Source organism: Cavia porcellus, unplaced genomic scaffold, assembly GCF_034190915.1.
Source record: "Cavia porcellus strain 051 isolate PalLab524CR breed Dunkin Hartley unplaced genomic scaffold, mCavPor4.1 scaffold_2, whole genome shotgun sequence".
Classification (NCBI taxonomy): Eukaryota; Metazoa; Chordata; class Mammalia; order Rodentia; family Caviidae; genus Cavia; species Cavia porcellus.
The window spans coordinates 54,407,205-54,428,940 of record NW_026947485.1 but is presented as its reverse complement, the minus strand read 5'-3'; the positions used below and the strand labels follow the sequence as shown (position 1 = coordinate 54,428,940).

General features: G+C 35.7%; 1 protein-coding gene across 2 annotated transcripts in view; it reads right to left on the bottom strand.

Annotated features, from left to right (window-relative positions):
- The window catches only part of Tmem168 (transmembrane protein 168), a 44,472-nt gene extending 23,473 nt beyond the window's left edge, over nucleotides 1-20,999 (bottom strand). Inside the window, exons 1-2 of one of the 2 annotated variants that reach the window (XM_003475129.5) lie at nucleotides 20,785-20,999; nucleotides 14,752-16,008 (exon numbers count right to left, since the gene is read on the bottom strand). In XM_003475129.5, coding sequence (XP_003475177.1) covers nucleotides 14,752-15,879 — 1,128 coding nt within the window. In that variant the 5' untranslated portion in view covers nucleotides 15,880-16,008; nucleotides 20,785-20,999. Of the gene's footprint in view, nucleotides 1-14,751; nucleotides 16,009-20,463; nucleotides 20,646-20,784 lie in introns of those variants that run through there. The other variant, XM_063242076.1, reaches the window with a different exon arrangement.
- Between the last annotated feature and the right edge of the window lie 737 nt (nucleotides 21,000-21,736).

Here is a 21,736-nt window from a genome sequence, read left to right as displayed (position 1 = left end):
AACTTCAAGCCAATAATGACCAGAAGGGATAAAGAAGGTCACAACACATGGTTAGGGGAAAACTCCAAGAGGAAGAGATAACTATCTTAAATATATATGCACCAAACTCCAGAGCACCCAGTTATATAAAACAAGTACTAACAGAAATGAAAAACCAAATTAGCAGTAACACAATTCTAATAGGAGATCTTAACACACCAATGACACCAATGGACAGATCAACCAGACAGAAAATCAGCAAAGAAATAAAAGAACAGAATCGCTCCTGTGAACAAATGGACTTAATAGACATATACAGAGTATTCCACCCGACAAGAACAGAATACACATTCTTCTCAGCAGTACATGGGTCATTCTCTAAAATACACCATACATTAATTCACAGACCATATTTAAATAAGTGCAAAAGGGTTGAAATTATCCCTTGCATGTTATCGGACCACAGCACTATGAACTTAGAAATTAATGATAAAAGATGCTGCAAAAATTCCACAAACACATGGAAACTGAATACACACTCTTGAGTAATCAGTGGGTCACAGAGGAAAAAAAAGAAGAAATTGAACAATACCTACAAAAAAATGAAAACACAAATACAACTTACCGGAATCTGTGGGATACAATGAAAGCTGTCCTCAGAAGAAAATTTATTGCACTGAGTTCCCACATCAGGAAAACAGAACGAATACAAATAAATAACCTAATGTTACATCTCAAACATCTAGAAAAAGAAGAGCAAGTAAAGCCCAAAGCCAAAAGAAGAGAAGAAATTACAAAAATCAGAGCAGAAACCAATGCAATAGAGACTAAAAAAAAAAAAAATCCAAAAAAATCAACGAGTCAAAGAATTTGTTCTTTGAAAGAATAAATAAAATCAACAAGCCCCTAGGTAACCTTATTTAAAAAAGGGAAGAAAAAGCTCAAATTCATGCAATAAGGAATGAAAGAGGTGAAATTACTACAGACCCTATAGAAATACATCATCAACACCTATTTTGAAAACCTCTACTCTCAAAGGTTTGATAACACAGAAGAAATAAATGGATTCCTAGAAGCATACGAAGTATCAAAGCTAGGTCATGAACATGTAAAACTGCTGAATAACCCAATTTCTATTAATGAAATTGAAAACGTAATTAAATCTTTACCTACAAAGAAGAGCCCAGGCCCAGAAGGATTTACTGCAGAATTCTATAAGAAATACAAAGAAGACCTATGCCTACATTCCTCAAACTCTTCAATGAAATTGAAAGGGAAGCAATCCTTCCTAAATAGTTCCTAGAAGCAAATATTACTCTAGTACCAAAACCTGAGAAGGACCAACTGAAAAAGAGAACTACAGACCAATCTCCCTAATGAACACAGATGCAAAAATCCTCAATAAAATATTGGCAAATAGGATGCAGCAAATCATCAAGAAGATCATACACCATGACCAAGTGGGATTCATCAGGGCATACAGGGATGGTTCAATATATGTAAATCAATAAATGTAATACACCATATCAATAGAGCCAAAAGTAAGAATCACATGATTATTTCTATAGATGCAGAAAAAGCTGTTTATAAGGTCAAACATTTATTTATGATAAGAGCCTTGCAGAAAATTGGAATAGATGGTCTTTACCTCAATATAATAAAGGCCATCTAAGACAAACCAACAGCCAATATCAAATTAAAGGGCCAAAAATTGAAGGCCTTTACTTTAAAATCAGGCACAAGACAAGTTCCTCTTTAATACAGTACTGGAAATACTAGCCAGAGCAACTAGACAAGAGATAGAAATAAAAGTTATAAAGACAGGAAAAGAAGTTAAATTATCATTATTTGCAGATGACATGATACTCTATGTAGAAGATCCCTAAAACACCATTGAAAGACTCTTAGATATAATAAATAAATTCAGTAATGTAGCTGGATATAAAATCAATACTCAGAAATCAATAGCATTCCTATACACTAACAACAAAGTCACAGAAAGAAAAATAAGAGAAGCCACACCCTTCACACTAGCAACCCAAAAAATGAAATATTTAGGAATTACTCTCATGAAAGAAATAAAAGACCTACACAGGGAAAATTATAATACACTGAAAAATAAAACTGAAGATGATCTCAGAATATGGAAAGACATCCCTTGCTCATGGATAGGAAGAATAAATATTGTGAAAATGGCCATTCTTTCAAACTTTTATAGAGATTCAATGCAATCCCGATAAAAATACCATCAACATACCTCATAGAACTCGAGAAATCACTCCTAAAATTCATCTGGAGCGAGAAGACACCTAGAATAGCAAGGACAGTTCTAAGCAGCAAAGGCAAGGCAGGAGGTATCACAGTCCCTGACTTGAAGTTATACTACAAAGCAACTATAGTAAAATCAACATGGTACTGGAATCAAAACAGAGCCAAAGATCAGTGGAATAGATTAGAAGATACAACCACAACTACAAACACACTAAACCACTTTATCTTTGATAAAAGGTCCAAACATGGTCACTGGAAGAACGACAGTCTCTTTAATAAATGATGCTGGAAAAACTGGCTCTCCATATGCAGAAAATTAAAACTAGACCCATGCCTATCACCATGTACTAAAATAAATTCTAAATGAATCAAAGATCTAAATATTAAAACAGAAACACTAAATCTATTGGAATACAAATTGGGTAAAAAAAACTTGAAGACATAGGAGTAGGTAGAGAATTCATGAACAGGACTCAAACCGCAAGGGAAATACTTCCCAGAGTCAATAATTGGGATCATCTCTTTTTTATTAAAAAGTTTCTGCACGTCCAAAGAAATCTCCAGCATAGTGAAAAGAAAACCCACAAACTGGGAAAAAATCTTAGTGAACTCTCCCTCAGACAAAGGACTTCTGTCTAAACATATAAAGAATTAAAAAATCAGACCCCCAAAATTCAAAGACCCAATCCAAAAATTGGCATCCGAGATGAATAAACAATTTTCAGATGAAGAAATACAAATGGCAAATAAATATATGAAAAAATGTTCATCATCATTAGTCATTAGAGAAATGCAAATCAAAAGCACACTGAGATTTCATCTCACTCCTGAAAGAATGGCCAAGATCAAGAAAACCACCAACAATAAATGATGGAGAGGCTATGGGGAAAAAGGAACTCCCCTCACTGTTGGTGGGAGTGTAGACTAGTGCAACCATTGTGGAGGTCATTCTGGAGATTTCTCAGAAAGCTGGGACTGGAAGCCCCATTTGACCCAGCTATTCCACTTCTAGGCATATTCCCAGAAGAACTGAAAGCACCATACCACAGTGATATATGTGCACCCATGTTTATAGCAGCACAGTTTGTAATAGCCAGATCTTGGAAACAACCTAAGTGTCCATCAACTGAGGAATGCATAAAAAAGTTGTGGTATTTTTATCAATGGAGTACTACTCAGCTATAAAGAATAATCACAATGAGATATTTATAAATAAATGGACGCAGCTTGAATCATACTCATAAGTGAAATAAATCAAACTCACATGTATAAATACCGAATAGTTTCCCTAGTGTAAGAAATGATAAGAATACATAAAGGTATGTGGTAGTCATGATTTGCAGTCATATTGGTTTGAAGCCATATAATGTTTTCACTCATTAATTGCAATGGTTCTAACCTGGGTTGTTCAATTTTAGTATCTGTGATAGTACAAGTAGCTATTTTGAAGAAAACAACACATCATAAAAGCTAGTGCTAATTTAATATCTTATTTTGAAGTCCCATCAAGCTGTGGTATATCTGTTTCCACTGGTTTTAACATGTTGTATCTTACTATATTTTACTATATGCAATAGTATAAACAAAATTTTTTATAGAGAAAGAGATAATATAGAAACGGTTGTTCATTTTCTGTTAGCTGGTTCTAAATACCCTGTAATTCTTTCATTCTCTTGAATGGCTTCACACTGTCTTCATATGCTTGATGCTATGGTATACCAAGTTATACTCAAATAATTCAAGGAAAGAGGCACTATGATGACTATTATTATGTTAGATTATCTGGGGGTGAAACACAATGATGCTTACATTGTTCAGTTCTGACCTATGTTGTTCTGTTACAATGTCCTCTTTTATCTCAATCCCCCCTCCCCTTTTTAAATTAATCTACTTTTTCTTATTTTTTTTTCAATTAAGGGAAAACGAAATTAAAAAATAGCGGGATATGATATAGTAACTTTTTTGTTTTCCTATTAACCTGATTTGAACCCCAGTATTGCTCTCCCCATCTTGTTCTGTCTGATTTTACTATATTCTATTTTGTTTGATAGTATCAAGTTTGAGGGTATAGGCAACCACTTTGAAGACAATAAGATTTACTATGATGCCCATTAGATAACAGAAGACTATTATCTTCTTTTGAAGTCCTGTAAGGTCTCCAGTGCACGTTTTATTGGTCTTGTTCTCTACTGTTTTGATCAATTCTATTATACCTGATGATATAGGCAGCTCTTTTTAAAAATAGCAAGAGGCACAATGGTAACCATTTTTGATCACCTGGTATTCTATTTTTGCATCATGTAGTATGCCCATCCTTCTGTTCTAACCAACTGTTTTGTTTAGTCACGTTTCGTTTTATTTTCTTTAAAAAAAAAAAGTAGTAAGAACTGTGGGAGTAAAAAAACCCAAAAAGTGTAATTGTTATTGTAAAAGAGAGGAAAGGAATGTGGTCTAAGGGATATAACTACATGTACGTTTAAGTGTGTAGGATGGAAAACCGTATTACTGAGCTTTTGTTGGATCATTGAATGGAACTGTCTACAATCTCTCTGTATGAATGTCCACTTTATATGCTTAAATTTTATAAATTTGGACAACTGTTTCTAAAATGATAACATGTAACCTATTAATTAGTGATTTCTTACTGTATATTTTTTTTCTTGAAATTTTATATTACTTGCACCCTTTTACTGTTTTGTTTTTTAATTTCCTTTCTTTTTTCTCTAAAAAGAAAGCACCAATTAAAAGAAATACAGGCAGAGTGGATCAGGAGACAGGGTCCAACAATATGCTTTATCAATATGGGGCTGGGAGTTTAGCTCAGAGGCATAAGTGCCTGCTTGGCAAACACAAGGGTTGTGAGTTCAATCCCTGGCACCAAAAAAAAAAAAAAAAAAAAAACTTTATACAAGAAACACATTTAACTTGAAAAGAGTTTATAGGCTGTAAGTCAAAGATGAGAAAACAATACTCTATGTGATAGGGAACCAGAACAAAGTAGGGATAGCTTGCCCATCAGCTGCAGACTGGTTAGAAAGCCATGACAGTTACATACAATGTAAAACTACTCAGCTGTAAGAAAGATGACCTTGAGGCTCTTTAAGTAAATGGATACAACTTGAGATCATATTCAAGGGTAAAAACATTCAGAGTCATATAGGTGAATAGCGTGTTGCCTCTCTAGTATAAAAACTAAAGGAGTTAATGGGATCCAAAATGTACAAAACATCCTGTGAAAGTGAAAGGGGAGGAACTGGCTAAAAAGGGAAGGCAGTGGCCACTGTTGATCTACTATCATGATTTGAAATCCATATTATTTTTATTGCTGTTTAGTTTGGTTTTATGCTGTTTCAGTTTGTCTAATGTATTATATTTAATGGCATAGACACTTATTTCAAAGATAACAAAATATATTATGGCAACCATTTTTTATTTCCTATTAGCTTGATTTGAAGCCCTGTATTGCTTTGTTTTATTTTGACTGATTTTACTCTATTTTGTTTTGTTTGATAGTATCATGTCTGATGGTATAGGCAACTATTTTAAAGACAATAAGATGCATTATGATATCCATTGTGGTTTTACTCTTATCTTCTTTTGAAGTCCTATGTTTCCATTGTTTTGTTTTTATTGGTTTTATTCTATACTATTTTGTTTGATTTTATTATGCCTGATGATATGGGCAATTCTTTTGAAGATAACAAGAGGCATTATGGTAGCCATTGTTGATCTCCTTGTATTGTTTTTAAGTCATGTACCATGGTCACCCTTTTGTCTTGATTGACTCTATTCGGTTTTGTGTCATTTGGTTTTATCCTCTTCAAAATAAAAAAAAAAGGCTTATGTAACTCTGTAACTACAGTTGTAGCTCCCACAATTTCTCTCTTGGGCCTGCTTTGCTCCCGCCTTGCAGGTTTCCTCAGATGATCCACATTACTGGCTTCTTCAAACCTTTGGGGTCTCAAATGTGCCTTTGGCTTCATGCTCACAGCTTCACAAACTTACCTCTCAGTGCTACACTACTTGACCTCCCAGTCTTCTGACGGCTTTTTAACCTGAGTGGAAGCCTTTTTAACCTGAGAACTCTTGCATTCTGCATGTACCTAAAGCTAGCACCATATGGATGATGTCAAGGTCCACTGCCAGCTGAAGCAGTAGCCAGATTTTCTTTTCTCTCACTAAAGGGATCAAGTGTCTGGATTGCTGAGCACTCTGAACCTCATTCTGAGGAACAAATTCTCTAGGCCACCACCATTCTGGAGACCTGGCGCAACTATCACCAGTTTGGAACCTCGTACAGCCTCCGTCACCATTCTGAAACACACTATGGTCTTTGCCATTAAGGAACATGGTGCTCTGTGGAATCGTTCCCTTTTGCAGTTTTGAGGCTTCAAAAGGTAGAAACTTGCTGCTGCTTGTGATGCCTTCAGGCCATTTTTTCTATTTTCCAGTTCCTTCTCAGAAATCGAGATCTCCTCAGCTCTGTCTTTGCAGTCCACAACTTTACTGAAGCTTTCTTTCTGGCCAAACTCACAACATTTTAAATCATCTTGCTGGGCTATTTCCTCTTGCTCTCTAACATAAATCTGGCTAAATGCCCCCAAAAGCCATACCTCCGCCTCAACATTAAACTATGTTGAAATTTCTACTGCCAGATTGATTAGTCAACCACCCTTAGTCTTAGTCTCAGGCAAAGTCACTGTCCATTAGCGAAATGCAGACAAACTTTTCGTCAAGCCAAAATACAAATCATCTGGACTCCAATACCCAATGCAGTCATTATTACCAGCAGAACACTCTCAAGCCTGATCTTTTCCAGCAGGATTTCTATCAGCCTTCTGATCTTCTAAGCTCTGCCCAGAAGCTCACATACAGAACAGCCTAAGGTGTACCAGCTCTACTCTTTTAGGTGACATCTCTGAACCTTTCCAACCACTTCCCATAAGCTATTCCCAAAGGCTCTTGAAACACATGTTCAGGTATAGTCACAGCAATGACCCCATTTCTCTGATACCAAATTTGTTGTAATTAAGGTTTACAAGAGAAACAATTTAATACAGGATACATAATTTATAGAATTATTTTATAATAGTCAACTCAAGAGTCAAACACAAGTACAGAAAATCTGTCCACACAAGAAATCTGAGGGCCTGTATCCCACGACAATGTCCTGCAGCATGAGATCAGCTGAAGACCTAGAGTCCATGACAGTGTTTCACGCAAGTCTGTTTCACAGATCTGCACTGTGGAGGTCCAAAGGTCAGTGGTGGAAGCTAGAAAGTCTGTGCCAGTGGGACAAGGGAACTGTGCCGGCAGACTGAGGGATCTGCACTGCAGCCAGGCAGTAATGCTCAAAATTAGGGATCAGAGCGCCCCAGAAAACTACTACATCCATCCTTAGCAACAACAAGATCCCAAGCTGCTACAACAATGAGAACATCTGAGTTCATATGAGGAAGCCAACATTACATGCTTCTCTTGGAGACTGAACAGCACACTATCTTTCCCTCTGGAGCCAGAAAGCAATGCTCAAAGTAAGAACCAGAGCTCCCTCAAAATGAACTGCAGTCATTCTCAGCCACAATGAGGTCTGGAGCTCCTCTGTCATTGGGAACAGCCAAATTCATATTATAAAAGAAGCTTGATAAGCTCCTTCAGGAGAAGCAACGGCAACAAGAGAACCAACAACACCCCTCTTCCTCTCCAGTTCTCTTTATATTGTTGGCAACAATCCTCAGGTGGGTCATCCACACCTGGTACCATGCTGATTCAGTTCTACTGGGTGTTACAAGTTGATCAGTAGTTGTCAATCCACCTCAGTGGTCTTTATCTCAATCTAATGAAAGTCATCTATGACAAACCAAAGCCAACATCATACTAAATGGTCAAAAACTGAAGGCTTTTGCCCTAAAATCAGGGATAAGACCAGGATGTCAACTATCACTACTCCTGTTCAATACAGTTCTGGAAACATTTGCCAGATCAATTAGATAAGCAAAGAGAAATAAAAGCAGTAAGGATAAGACAGGCAGAAGTTAAATTATTATTATTTGCAGAAGATATGATATTCTACATAGAAGGCCCCCCAAGAACTCCACAAATAGACTTCTAGACTTAATAAGCAAATTCAGCAGCATAACTGAGTACAAAGTCAATAGTCAAACATCAATAGCATTCCTGTACACAAACAACAAACTCACTGAGGGAGAAATTAGGGAAAGCACACCCTTCACAATAGCATCCAAAAAAATGAAATACTTAGGAATCTATCTAACAATGGTAGTAAAGGATCTATTATTGAAAATTTCAATATTGTAAAAAAGGAGATTAAAGAATGTATCAGAAAATGAAAAGATAATCTTTGCTCATGGATAGGAAGAACCAATATAGTAAAAATGGCCATACTCCCAAAACTGTTACACAGCTTTTATGCAACCTCAATCAAAAAACCATAAACATACCTCATAGAACTAAAGAAAACATTCTTAAAATTCATTTGGAACCAGAAGAGACCTTATAGTAAAAAAAAGTCAGGGCCAACAAAGGCAAGGCAGAAAGTGTCACGATCCCTGACTTAAAATTATATTACAAAGCTACTGCGATAAAAATCAGCATGGTACTGGCAAAAATAAAACAAAATAAAACCAGACCTACAGACCACTGGAACAGAATAGAAGATGCAGACACAACAAATATACTCAGCCACCTTATCTCTGAAAAGGGGCCAAACATGTTCATTGGAAGAAAGCCTTTTTAATAAATAGTACTGGAAAAACTGGCTGCCTACATGCTAAAGACTAATGCACGACCTATGTCTAATACCACGTATACTAAAGTCAAAAAATCAAAGATATAAATATTAAAACAGAGATGCTAAACCTACTGGAAAAAAAAAAGCAGAGGAAAAAATCTTGAAGACACAGGTGTAGGCAGAGAATTCACAAACAAAATCCAAACTGCATGGGAAATACTTCAAGATCAACAACTGAGATCTCATCTTAGTAAAAAACCTTTTGCACATCAAAAGCAATCACCAAAAAGGTGAAGAAACAACCCATAGAGTGGGAAAAAATTTTAGCCAGTTGTCCCCCTGGCAAGGGATGTCTACATAGAACATATAAATAACTGAAAAAATTTAGACCCCCCAAATTCAAAGACTGAGTCCAAAAATGGGCATCTGAGATATATACACTTCACAGATAAACACAAATGGCAAATATATGAAAAAAGTTCAATATCATTGGTCATTTCAGAGATGCAAATTCAAATAACACTGAGATTCCATTTCACTCCAGAAAAAAAAAAAAATGGTTATCATGAAGAAATCAACCAATAACAAATGATGCAGGAGATTTGGGGAAAAAGGAACATTTCTCCACTATTGGTGGGAGTGCAGACTAGTAAGACCACTGTGGAAATCAGTGTGGAGATTCCTCAAAAAGCTAGGATTAGAGGTCCCATTTGACCCAGCTATTCCCCTTCTGGGTATCTTCCGGGGAGAATTAAAAGCATCATACAACAGAAATGTATGTGCATTTAAAGTAGCACCTTTATGGTAGCACAATTCATAATAGGTAAATCCTGGAAACAATCCAAATGCCCATCAAAAGAAGAATGGATTTTTTTAAAATGTGATATTTTTATACAATGGAGTACTACTCAGTCTTAAAGATAAGTAAACTTGAGACTACTATAGCTAAATGGATACAACTCCAGACCATACTCCTAAGTGAAATAAATTATATTCACATATGTAAATATATTGTCTCCCTGGTATGAGAAACTGAGAATAAATAAGGTCTAAAATGTACAGTAGATATTGTAAAATGGGAAGCTGTTTAAAGGAAAAAGGAATTAGGATGTGGGAAAAGAAGGGAAAAGGCAGAAAAATGCAAGTTAGGTACACTATTAGTGTTTCTTAGTTCATAGAAAAGGAAGGTTTGCGCTAATATTGATTAGGCAATTTTTATACGTATTGTACTGAGCAACTACTTTAAAAGAAAATAATATGCAACGTATTAACTATTGTTATTCACTTATCCTCTTGCTATGAAATTTTGTTTTACCTTTTTTCTATGAAATAAAATGAAAAATAAACTTTAGGAAGAAAAATGGCACAAAAGAAAAATTTTTTAAATGAGCTTATGGTTTAGGAGGTCATTTGAAAATTCCCTACTTTCTATCCTAAGTGAAGTACTATGGCTATGGCTGATTTTGTCATCTTGTAAGCAATGAAACTGCTGTATCTGTGGATTTCGTCCCTTTCTTGGATGTGAACCTGATACTAGGATATCTGTCATACCTAATGACTGCCATTCCTTCCCCTATAAAGATAGAAACTGTGATTACAGTTTTTCTAGTTTGGGTCAAAAGGATCCCTATATAAAGCTACATCAAATCCCAATGAATCTACAAACGACTGGCAAGAAAATATATGAAAATCTTATATAAAAGATTTCAGAAAGAATTTCTAAATATAAGCACCTCAGAACAGATTTCTATAGGCATCTGGATACTTTTCCCCCTTTTATACTTCTATGAATTATCAATCACAATAAAATCCTAAAGCTAATCAGCAAAACTAGCATCAAATGCTATGTACTGTAGCTTTCTAATTGACTTATTTAAGAAAAATAGTTTAAAAAAGGAAAGCAAATGGTACATTCAGTGAACAATAAAAACTGTAGGAACAGCTGCAATGTTACATTTTAAAGTTGGAATGAGATTATGAACAAAACACAACAGAAGTTAATGATAAAATTCCAGCTTTTTAATGTAAATGACTTTGGAATAACACAGCATTCTCACAGTATTAGACTCAGTAAAACTAGTGAGAAAGAAAGCTATTCATATGGAGTTAGGCAAAGATTCGTTAGCCTTTGACACCAAAATATTCATAAAAGAAAGATAATTGATGAACTGGAGCATACCATCTCTACTTTCATGGATCTGCCTATTGGCTGACAAACTGATCTACTCCAAAGGCTTAAGTCACTCTTCTTGCCACATTAGGTCTGCCTTACCCAATGGATAAGTGCAACAGTTTTTCCCTTGGAATTCCACGGAAATGTGTGCATGTAAGACAGTGAGGAAAAGCAGTTTAGCATTTTACTATTACTCTGTTCCTCTGACAGAAATCTAAGAAATGAACTGGATGTGGTGGCACATGCCTATAGTTCCAGCACTCTGGAGGCTGAGACAGGACTGCTGTGTGTTCAAGTCCAGACTGAGCTACGCAGTGAGAACTTGTCTCAAAAAACAAAACAAATAGGCTTAAATGTATTCTTAAATAGTTAATCAAAGCCTGGCCTAGCATTTGGCGTTCTAGGCCAGCCTGAGCTATATAGCAAGACCCTGTCTCAAAAAAAAAAACAACCTCTTAATAATTTGTTTCATTATATAATTTTCTGACTCCATCATTCAAAAGGATTGGAACTTGTATAAATGCAATGATGTTTTTTGAACTGTTTCATATAAAGATGACACTTGATCTCGCCAAAAGTCTGAGATCACACATAGACATTAAAAGTTGTATAGGTTGGGGAGCTGGGTAGTGGGAATAATGAAGGGCAAAGATTTCATGATCAAATAAATGTTGAAGTGTTTCCCTTTCTATGTATCTTTGAATGCTTTTTTTCCTCTAAGTGTATTCATTCTCACTGAACACTGGGCAAAGCAACATTTGGAAAATCTATAATAGATAAAATTAAAATTAAGTTAAAAAAATCTAAATATTTGAAAGGCACAATGCCAATATCACAGACAGCAGCTACCATCAAAAACTAACTGGGTATGCAGACACAATTTAGAATTAGTCTAGAACAACTAAATTAATAATTCACTCAAGTGCACTCTGCCTAGGAGTTTCTGCATTACCTTGAAAATCTTTAGAAATCTCAGGTTTTTTCCCAAACATTACTGAATTCCAATATTCAGAATTTTATTAAGTTCTCCCATATCATTAATATATATACAAAAAGCACTGGTTAAGAACAAAGGCTGCCAATTTTTTTTTTTTTTTTTTTTTTTTTTTTACTTTTTTGAGACAGGGTCTCTCTATGCAGTTCAGGCTGGCCTTGAGCTCACTTTGTAGCCCAGGCTGGTCTCAAACTCGCAACGATCCTCCTACGTCAGCCTCCCAGTTGCTGGGATTACAGGCATGAGCCACCACAGCCAGCCAATTTATTTTTTTCTATAAATGACTAGAAAGTTAATATTTTAAGCTTTGCAGACAATATGGCCCCTATTCAAACTACTCATTACTCTACTACTTAATAATGAGTCAGTTATTAAGGAGATACAATGGAGATATAACACCTGTTCTTATTTAGAGTAAAAGGACTTCTAATGTACAAAAAGATGAATGCAAGTACACAATTCAGCAATTATAAGGGAAATTTTAATATCACTTCTCAGTACTGATAGTACTAGAAAGAAATAGCAGAGATACCGACACATTAATAGTACTATCAAACAACTTGACCTAACTGAATTTATAGTATATTCTGCCCAAGAACATACACTTATTCTTTTCAAATATAGATGGAATGAAACATATGCTAGTCCTAAAAACAAATGTTAATTTAGAAAACTAGAATTATGCATATTATGTACCACAATCATATGGATTTAAGTGAGAAATCAACAACACAAATATGGGAAATTCCCAAATACTGTATTAGGATATCATGTGACACAATTATAAATTATGGGTCAAAAAAGAAATTTCCAAGGAAATTAGAAAAAATCTTCTGAGACTGTATGGCACCGGCTTAAAGATATAAATACAACAAAACCACTCAAGAATAAAGCTTTTTACATTTATATTTCATTTTGGACAAAGATATTAAAGCAATTCGGTAAAGGGCCTTGATAAACGGTACTGAAAAAGATATATACACACAAACAAATTTAAGATCTTTACCTCATATCATAAACAAAACAGCTCAAAATGTATCTTGTGCTTAAATATAAAAACTGAAATGATAAAATTTCTGGAGAAAATACAGGTGAAAAATACTGACTTAGTGATTAGTATTTCTTGAGTAGGTTATCAAAAGCACAGTCCATACAAGAATTGATAAACCATACTATAAAAAATTTAAAAGGCTTAGTCTTGAAAAAGTATGCTTAGAAAACAAAACAATAAGCCAGATTGGAAGAAAACACTTTCAAAATCATTTATCTACTAAAAAAAAAAAAAAAAAAAAACTCGTATCCAGAATATATATATATAGTTTAAAACTCAAGATAAATACCCCAATTTTAAAATGATTTACATTTTAACAAGATAAATAAATGACTATAATAAACACATTAAAAGATGTTCATCCTTAGTCATTAATTAGTGAAATGGAAAGTAAAACCACAATGAGATACTACTCCAAATCTAAATTGAGGGACATTCTTAAGTACTTTAACTTTAGGAAAGAGTGCACTAGAAGGTGAGAATCTGGAAATTGATTCTTGTAAAATGAACTTTGCTGACTTACTCCTTGGAGAGCTTCTGTTTACTTCCAGTGATATATATATTGTATCTAGAGATCCTAGTTTATGAAAAAAGGAATCTGGTAACCAAGGAAGTATTTAGTTAATAGGACTTGATCACCTGGGAAAGCATCATACATGAGTCTGACTTGCAAAAGAGACTGAGAGATGAGGTAACAGGGACAGAAAAAGAGACGAAAAATTCTTGCTAGAGTTTCTGACCTCATCATAATTCTGACAGTCCCTAGCATTACCAACTGGAGTCAAATGAGAAAGATATCCTCAGGCAACAGTTAAGATGTTTTCAACATTGGTTGACTGCCACACTGACTCCCTTCCCAGCCTGCAATGACTAGAAAGCATCATGCCCAGGCAAGTCTGCATATCTCCCTTTAACAACACATCTATAAATCATGCAACACCCTGGTGCAAAGCAGAAAACTGTACCACAAAAAAAAAAACTGTACCACACTGGGTTGATCCTCTGTTATGACCTACATCACAAATTATAGCATTTGTGGCAGTGTAATCACAGCTGCTTGTTTACATACCAGCCTCTTCCCCCTCCCATTACAGACTCTATTTAAGCCTTGTTTAAGGACAGAAACATCTTGAGATCTTCAGCACCCAATGCACTGTGTGGCAGTTAGTGCAGTTAATAATACTCAAAGAAAAGAAGACTGGGCTGGTTATTACTATAGATACAAACTTCAACAGTACAGTTTGAATATTTAAGGGTCCTTAACCTATGACTGTTTAGTGAACAGCTAGGAAGTGGAAGCATGTCATATACTGAGTACTCCTAACATTTTGGTAATTCTTTGCTAGAGATCAAACTAAATCACCCTGTAAAAATAAATTTGGTGGTTCAACTCCATTAAAAAAATTAAGTAGGCACCGAAAAACATCTCCTTTTGAAATAGGCTCTGGACTTACCATCATAATTTCAACTCTGGAAGCCAGCATTTTATCATATATCACAAACAATGACATAATTAAAACAGATAGGCTTACCTGCCAGGAAACTGCTCCCAAAATTGCTGTTGCAAGAAGGCTAAAGAAAACTAATTGCTCTGAAATTAAGCAAAAATGACGCATCCCTTTGGATGCCATGATTCTATCAAGGCTATTGTTATCGGCCCTGTGGGCAAAATATACTTTATGGCAGTCATTTAATTTGGTATGGAATCCCCAAAGAGTTAACAGAAAAATAATATGGCAAATCATCCAGAAAATTCCAAAAATGGAAAAGCCCGGTATTACAAAATACCAGAGATGAGTGTCTCTAAGTTTAAATGCTGACAAAATAAAAAATGTAAGTTCAATCATCCCACTGAAAACAACAGAAAGTCTTCTACAAATTCTTCCACGGTACAAAAAGGGTTTCCATCTTTCAGTTACTGAAAGTCCACTAAAATAAATGTCAAGGAAAGGATCAGTTACTAGGCAAATAAAAAAACATGCAAAAGCAATTGGATTTTGAGGAGTTTCCAATGAGGAAAAAAATAACAACACTGCAAAAATAACCAGGTTTGGAAGAGCTAGGAAAGACTTCATTCTCAAGTCAATAATCAGCATGGCCAAGGCTACAACAAGTAAAATGATACTCAAAGATTTCTCTACCAACATAGTTGTGCTGGCAATGGCAAATCCAACAAGTTCCAGAAATTCTACCGTGGTTAGTAAAGTAGGTCGATGACGGACATAACCAGAAATTCTTTCCACTAATGCACATAATATCCTTAACACTATGGAAGTTAGAAGTAAGTATTTAGTTGATTCTTCTTTCACATCATTTTTAAAAGATGAATTATCAAGAAAACATAAAAGGCCAAGCAAGAATCCAAACCAAAGATTGGAGAGACTTAAGCTTGCTGCTTCCATTGAAAAATAATAGTAGAGTATGCTGGCAATTCCAAGAACAAAAAGACCAAGAATAAAAATTACCAAAATTAAAGAATTTGCTGTTTTTTCCCATCTTACATAAAGACCTAAACAAATAGCCACCAGTAAGTTTATTCTGGCTAAATAGCCAAGGTACCGCACTGAAGAATGCATATTTACTTCCCTATTTACTTCTTCCAGTCTTGTCATTGCTAGATAGAGACAATGACTAAAGCAGTAACGCAGTGATTTACACATGTAATCCAGCAATTCCGGTTGTTTCCTCACGTTACAATATTTAACTTCTTGTATTTCATCCAACAAATCCAACGTTTCAGTAATTCTTATTTCAACATTTTCTCAGGTAGAAATTTTGTTTACAGTGATCTAAAAAGAAAAAAAAATTCAGTGTTAACTTTCCTTAACATTTCATGCTTTTTCAATACAAAATAATTAAGTGAAAAATGAAGGTTCTTCTAAAATCCAGTTTAACATCTCATCTGTATATATCTTAATGTATGTTGGCATAAAAACTGTGGTTTATTCAAAGGAAAAATGGCTATGTTTTCTATTCATCTTACTAAAAACTCCATGACTGAATCATCATCAATGGGGTCTTCCTTCCACAGATGAAGAATTTGACTAATCCATTCTCATGCCAGTGTTTAGTTCAGTTTATGTTGTAGCCATGACTAGGGAAATCTACTCGGCTCTTAAACAGAATGAACAACTTCCTTGTTACTTCTAGTAACCATTACAATCCACCTAAATATCCTACATCTTTGTATAAGCCAGTTCTAACAATGTTATAAAATCTTAAAACTTTATACTACTTAATAAATTTACTTAGAAGTAAAATTTAACTAAAGTTACTAAAAAATAAAAAATGTTAGTCCCTAAAGTTAGCTTATAATTGTTTCTGAACTTTTACCTATACTAAATTACTCTGAAAATGAAAATTTGTTTTCTAAATCTGAAAATAACTGTTGCAAGGTATAATTTTAAAAAACTAGGATCATGATCAACAGTCACTGCAAAGAAAATGAAGAACTTTTTGTATTCTACTTTTTTAAAAAGGTACTAAAACGATTGTTAGAAGACTCAAAAATTATTTCAAACATAAATGCTCCACAAGTTTCACCTAAAATATGACAGTGGTTTAAAAAGATGCTTTAACCACTCATTAGATAATTACACAAAATTTCTAGAATACTGCTTCTGAAGAACATATCTCTTGCAATGCTCATATAATATTGAAGCACACTTCAAATATTCAAAAAATAGTTTGTCAGCTGAGGATGTAGTTCAATGAATGGTGGAGTGCCTGCCTACCAGGTAAGAGATCTTGGGTTCATTCTCCCACACAAAACAAACAAACAAAAAAAACAAAGTGTGGTATTTTTATACAATGGAGTACTACTCAGCTATAAAGGAATGATCACATTGAGTTGGATACAACTTGAGACCATACTCATAAGCAAAATAAATCAAACTCACATGTATAAATACCGTATAGTCTCCCTAATGTAAGAAATGGTAAGAGTACATAAGAGTTTATGGTAATCATGGTTCCTCATTACATTGCTTTGAAGCCTTATAATGTTTGCATTCATTAGTTGAAATCGTTTTATCCTGGTTTGTTTGATTTTATTATCTGTGATAGTATGAACAGCTATTTTGAAGAACACAAGACATTATAATAGCCAGTGCTGATTTAATATCTTACTCTGCTCTTATGCTTTCGTTCTTCTATTTCCACTGTTCTATCATATTATATTTTATTGGATTTTATTATGTGTGATAGTATAAACAAATTTTCTATGGAAAATGAGATACTATAGTAGCCATTGTTCATTTTCTGTTACTTGGTTCTGAATGTTCTGTAATTCTTTCATTCTCTTGAATGGTTTTATACTATTTTGTTATGTTTGATACTATCGTATATGAAGTTATGCCCAACTATTTCAAAAAAAGAGACATGGTAATTACTGTTAATTATGAGTTGTCTTGTGGTAAAATGCTGTTATTTACATTGTTCTGATCTGATCTGCTTTGTTGTGTCCTCTTTTGTCTTAATCTCTTTAAAATAAAAAATATATTTAAAAAAAGAATATTAGTTTTTCATCAGTTTATAGCTTCTCAATAGCAGTACAAAGACCCAACAGAAACACAAGATAACCTGAACTAAATTCACTAAGTACCAGTTTGGTTACTGAAACAGTCTCAGTGTCTCTAGGAGGTTCCAAGCAACATTAGTAATTCTACTACATATTCAATAAACATATATTCTGTAACTAAATTTATTTAACTGAGTAAGTATTCCAACTGATTCTCTTCAATTACATTTTCAATCACGTGTTAAGATAACACACAATACTAATGTGAATGTCTTAAGTAATACTGGGTTTTGTTTTGTTTTTTGTCTTTTTCATTTTTATTGGTACCAGGGATCAAACTCACGGCTCCCTGCTTGCAAGGCAGGTGCTTATGCCGCCTGAGCTAAATCCCCAGCCCCAATACTGGGTTTTTTTTTTATGTGTGAGAAACTGACAAAATTTGGAATGAACTGTTTTTTTCTTTTTCTTTTTTAATATTAACTCTTATGCATTACAGAATCATTCACCAAATATGTTAAGACGTATATCCTCAAAAGGTTGATGATACAGTGTGTGCTCAGACTCTGTACACTACAGGAGAAAAAAATCATTACACCATGCTAAATCATTATATTCTAAATTCATGAGACATTGTTCTTTATTTCCCAGGTCAACATCCTTCTCTGTATTCAAATCTCTCTTCTTTCTCAAATTGCCAATGCCTACTTCCCATAACAATTTTATCAAGTCTGTCTCTTACAAAGTTATCAGAAAGAAGTTCATCTGCATTCCCAACACCACAAAACCACTTCTGACTACACCTATGGATAGAAGGAAAAAAGGCTGTCCTTTTCCATTTAAGACTACATCACTCAACTGTACTATATATATCTCTTCCTTTTTTTCTCTTCCAGAATATCAGTCTTCTTTTCCAAACTTTCACTTAAACATTTGTAAGCCTGTTTTTTTTTTAAGTAATACAAGGGGGGGGGGGTCTCAAAAAAACACTCAAAAACAATCCTTATTCGTTCCCATCTCAACTTTCATCTCGCCTTTCCCTTTTTATTTCTCATTCGTTTGCTTTTCAAGACATTAAACAGTAGTTCCTACCACACAACTGTTCTATCAAATTCTGAAATAACCTATAAATTCCTAAATACAGAGAATATTTCTTTTCCACTCGGTGTACTATGCATATTTTTAAAAGCCTTTAATCATGATGTGTTATCTCATCCTCTGAAACTTTTTCTTTCTCTGATTTTCAAAGGCCAAATTTCTAGATTTTCTTCTCAATTCATTGGTCTCTCACCCCTGGCTATACAAATTCCAACCTAGGCTTTTCTCTTAGTATACACTTGCTTTGATCACCCTCAATTATTTCCAAATCTTCAATTATGTAACATAATAAATCCATAACATGGAATATATGCAGACAGCTTCTTATAGGCTAAAACAAGACACCAAATAATTATTTTTAAATGGTTAACTTATAAAATTCTTCTCTCACTCTTCAAAAAGACAGCCTGGATTAGAGTAAAACAAAGAAAGCCTTGCCATACTTTTCTCTTGGTGTCCCAGCACTAATGATTCAAAGGAAATTACTCTGAGGCAAATAAAAAAACAGAGCACAGAAACCGAGAAGTATATAGAAAAGCTAACTAACCACTACTAGATTCTAATTATTTTATAAAACTTCCTTGGCCGGGGATATAACTCAGTGGTAGCTCTGGGTTTGATACTTTACATCACAAAGACATCAATCAACTTTTTTTCTTTTCCAGACCCATATAACTTCTCTTTTCAGCCTCGCCATCTACCATTTAATCGTCAGCAGGTCCTATCTATTCTTCCTAAACATCTTAGATATGTCTTCTAATTTTTATTCCCAAAGTCACTATTCCAATTTGGCCATCATCATGTCATGTCTGAATTCCACTACAGAAGAGCTCATTTTAAAACTAAAATGTATCAAAGTACTGTGCTATACCAAACTATGGGCTTCTCATCCTCCTTGCAACAAAGTTTAAACTCCTTACAGTGTTTTGGTAAAGCACTCTACATTGGACCGGAATAACTCTCCTGCATAGTTATCACTCTTCTGAAACTCTGCATTCCAGACATACTGATATTTCAATTCTACGCTGCACAAATATTATTTCCTGTCTAGTCTCCTCCTGTATGTTTCTGTCTTCACACCTGGCTTATCCTTAACCTTCAGGTGTCTGCTTAAATCATTTTAACACAATGAACCCTGACAATAATACTCTTGTACTTTTTCGTTATAGAAAAATCTATGTGTCTTCAATTATGTATGATCTGTGTCTCGCAGAACGTCTGACATCAACTGGTATTCAACAACTTGTTGAAATAATAAAGACTAAAACGAAATAACTATAACAATAATGGTAATCAGTTATTGGGCATTTAATAAACACAAAGAATATATATGTCTTAATAATCCACAGCTAAAGGACATCCCATGATTTCTGTATTGTTTCTCTTCTGGCCTCATTCAAGCCTTTCACTTAATTCACCTTATTTCTTCCAAATCAGTAACTTCTCTCTCCCTATCCTATTTCTGGGGAACGGCTTCAAGACATTGTCACTTGCATCACCTTTCACTTGGAAACTTTCTCTGTTCCATCTAGAAGGATCAAAAGCATAAAGAACCACATTGAGAAACCATAGTGGAGGTATGACAGTCTTTGGGTTCCCTAAATTCAGCATAACTCTTCACTCATCTCACCGGAGAAAAGCAACTCGATTGTTAAATGCCTCGTAAAGGGCAGCACCTCCCATTCAATCTCCGAGCCGGTAGCCGGGACGGAGCCCGACTGCCTCCACTACCGCAGAACTTCCGGGGAAGACCGGCCCATCGCGCCCAGTGGAATCCGGAGTCTCAAGGTGGTGCGTCCCTTATCAGCCGCCCCCGCCAACGCCGGGGTTCTGGCCCTCACCCTCGACCCGGGAGGCCAGCGGGCGGGGCCTGAGCCTGGACCACGCGAGCCCTGCGCAGCGGCATCTGCGCCCGAGTCCCGTCCCGTCGTTCACCCCGAGATTTCCCTACCTGGCTCGGCTTTGGCCACCGCTCTCAACTTGCTCCCTGGCCCACAAAGTAAAAAGGCGACAAGAGACTTTGAGGACTGAGCCTACGACTGGCACGGGGAAGTGTTGAGCCAGGGGAACCGGGGCCCGAGGCTGCACGCACTAGTACGAGCCAGTCTTTGTAGAAACTTTCTCAGTGACGGGCCCGGCCGTGGCCGCCATCTTTCTGCCGCCGCAGCCTCCGCTGTACGGAACGCCGCTGGGGTCAAACCAAGCCGCGCGCGTCCTTAAGAAGCCGCCTTCAGCCTGACCTTTTTTCGCCAAGTCGCGCAGTAAGGCGGCCCCTGGTGCACTTGGTGGGGTGTGAATGTCAATTGTCACCCATACACTATAGTCCCTCTTGAGGACCTGAAATCAGCGATGGAGAGCTGGGAGCGGAAAGCCCACCAAAAAGCAGGCACATTAAGCATGTAGGCCACACTATTCAGTTTGGACTGAAACTGGGACAGCTGGGCGGGACAGCTACACGTGGTTTGTAAATATTGCAGGAAGCCTTGCTGCTCTTTAACATATATGTGGCACAGTGTATAATCCTCTCTTGATCAGCTAAAGCTCAAGTTCGAGGCCACTTTGAAAACCCCTGTCTCCTGGCTTTCTAATGAAGTATACCATTAATTCACTGCCTATCCCAGGCTCTGAGGTTTCTTCAGATTTCAAGGCTGATTCTCATCTGTACTGTGAACGCCCTAAGTATGGAAATAGTTTGGTACAATATTTGAAGGCAGTGGGAAGCCAGATGGTCTTGGAGTTTGAATCCTGGTTGCAATCTTGATTTATCTATGTAATAGCAATGAAATGTTTGCAAGATTGTTGGGAATATTCAATAAAACTTTTCTTTACAGTGGTATAAAGTAGTGTTAAAAAGTTAAGTGGTATTGGGGCTGGGGATTTAGCTTAGCGGCATAAGTACCTGC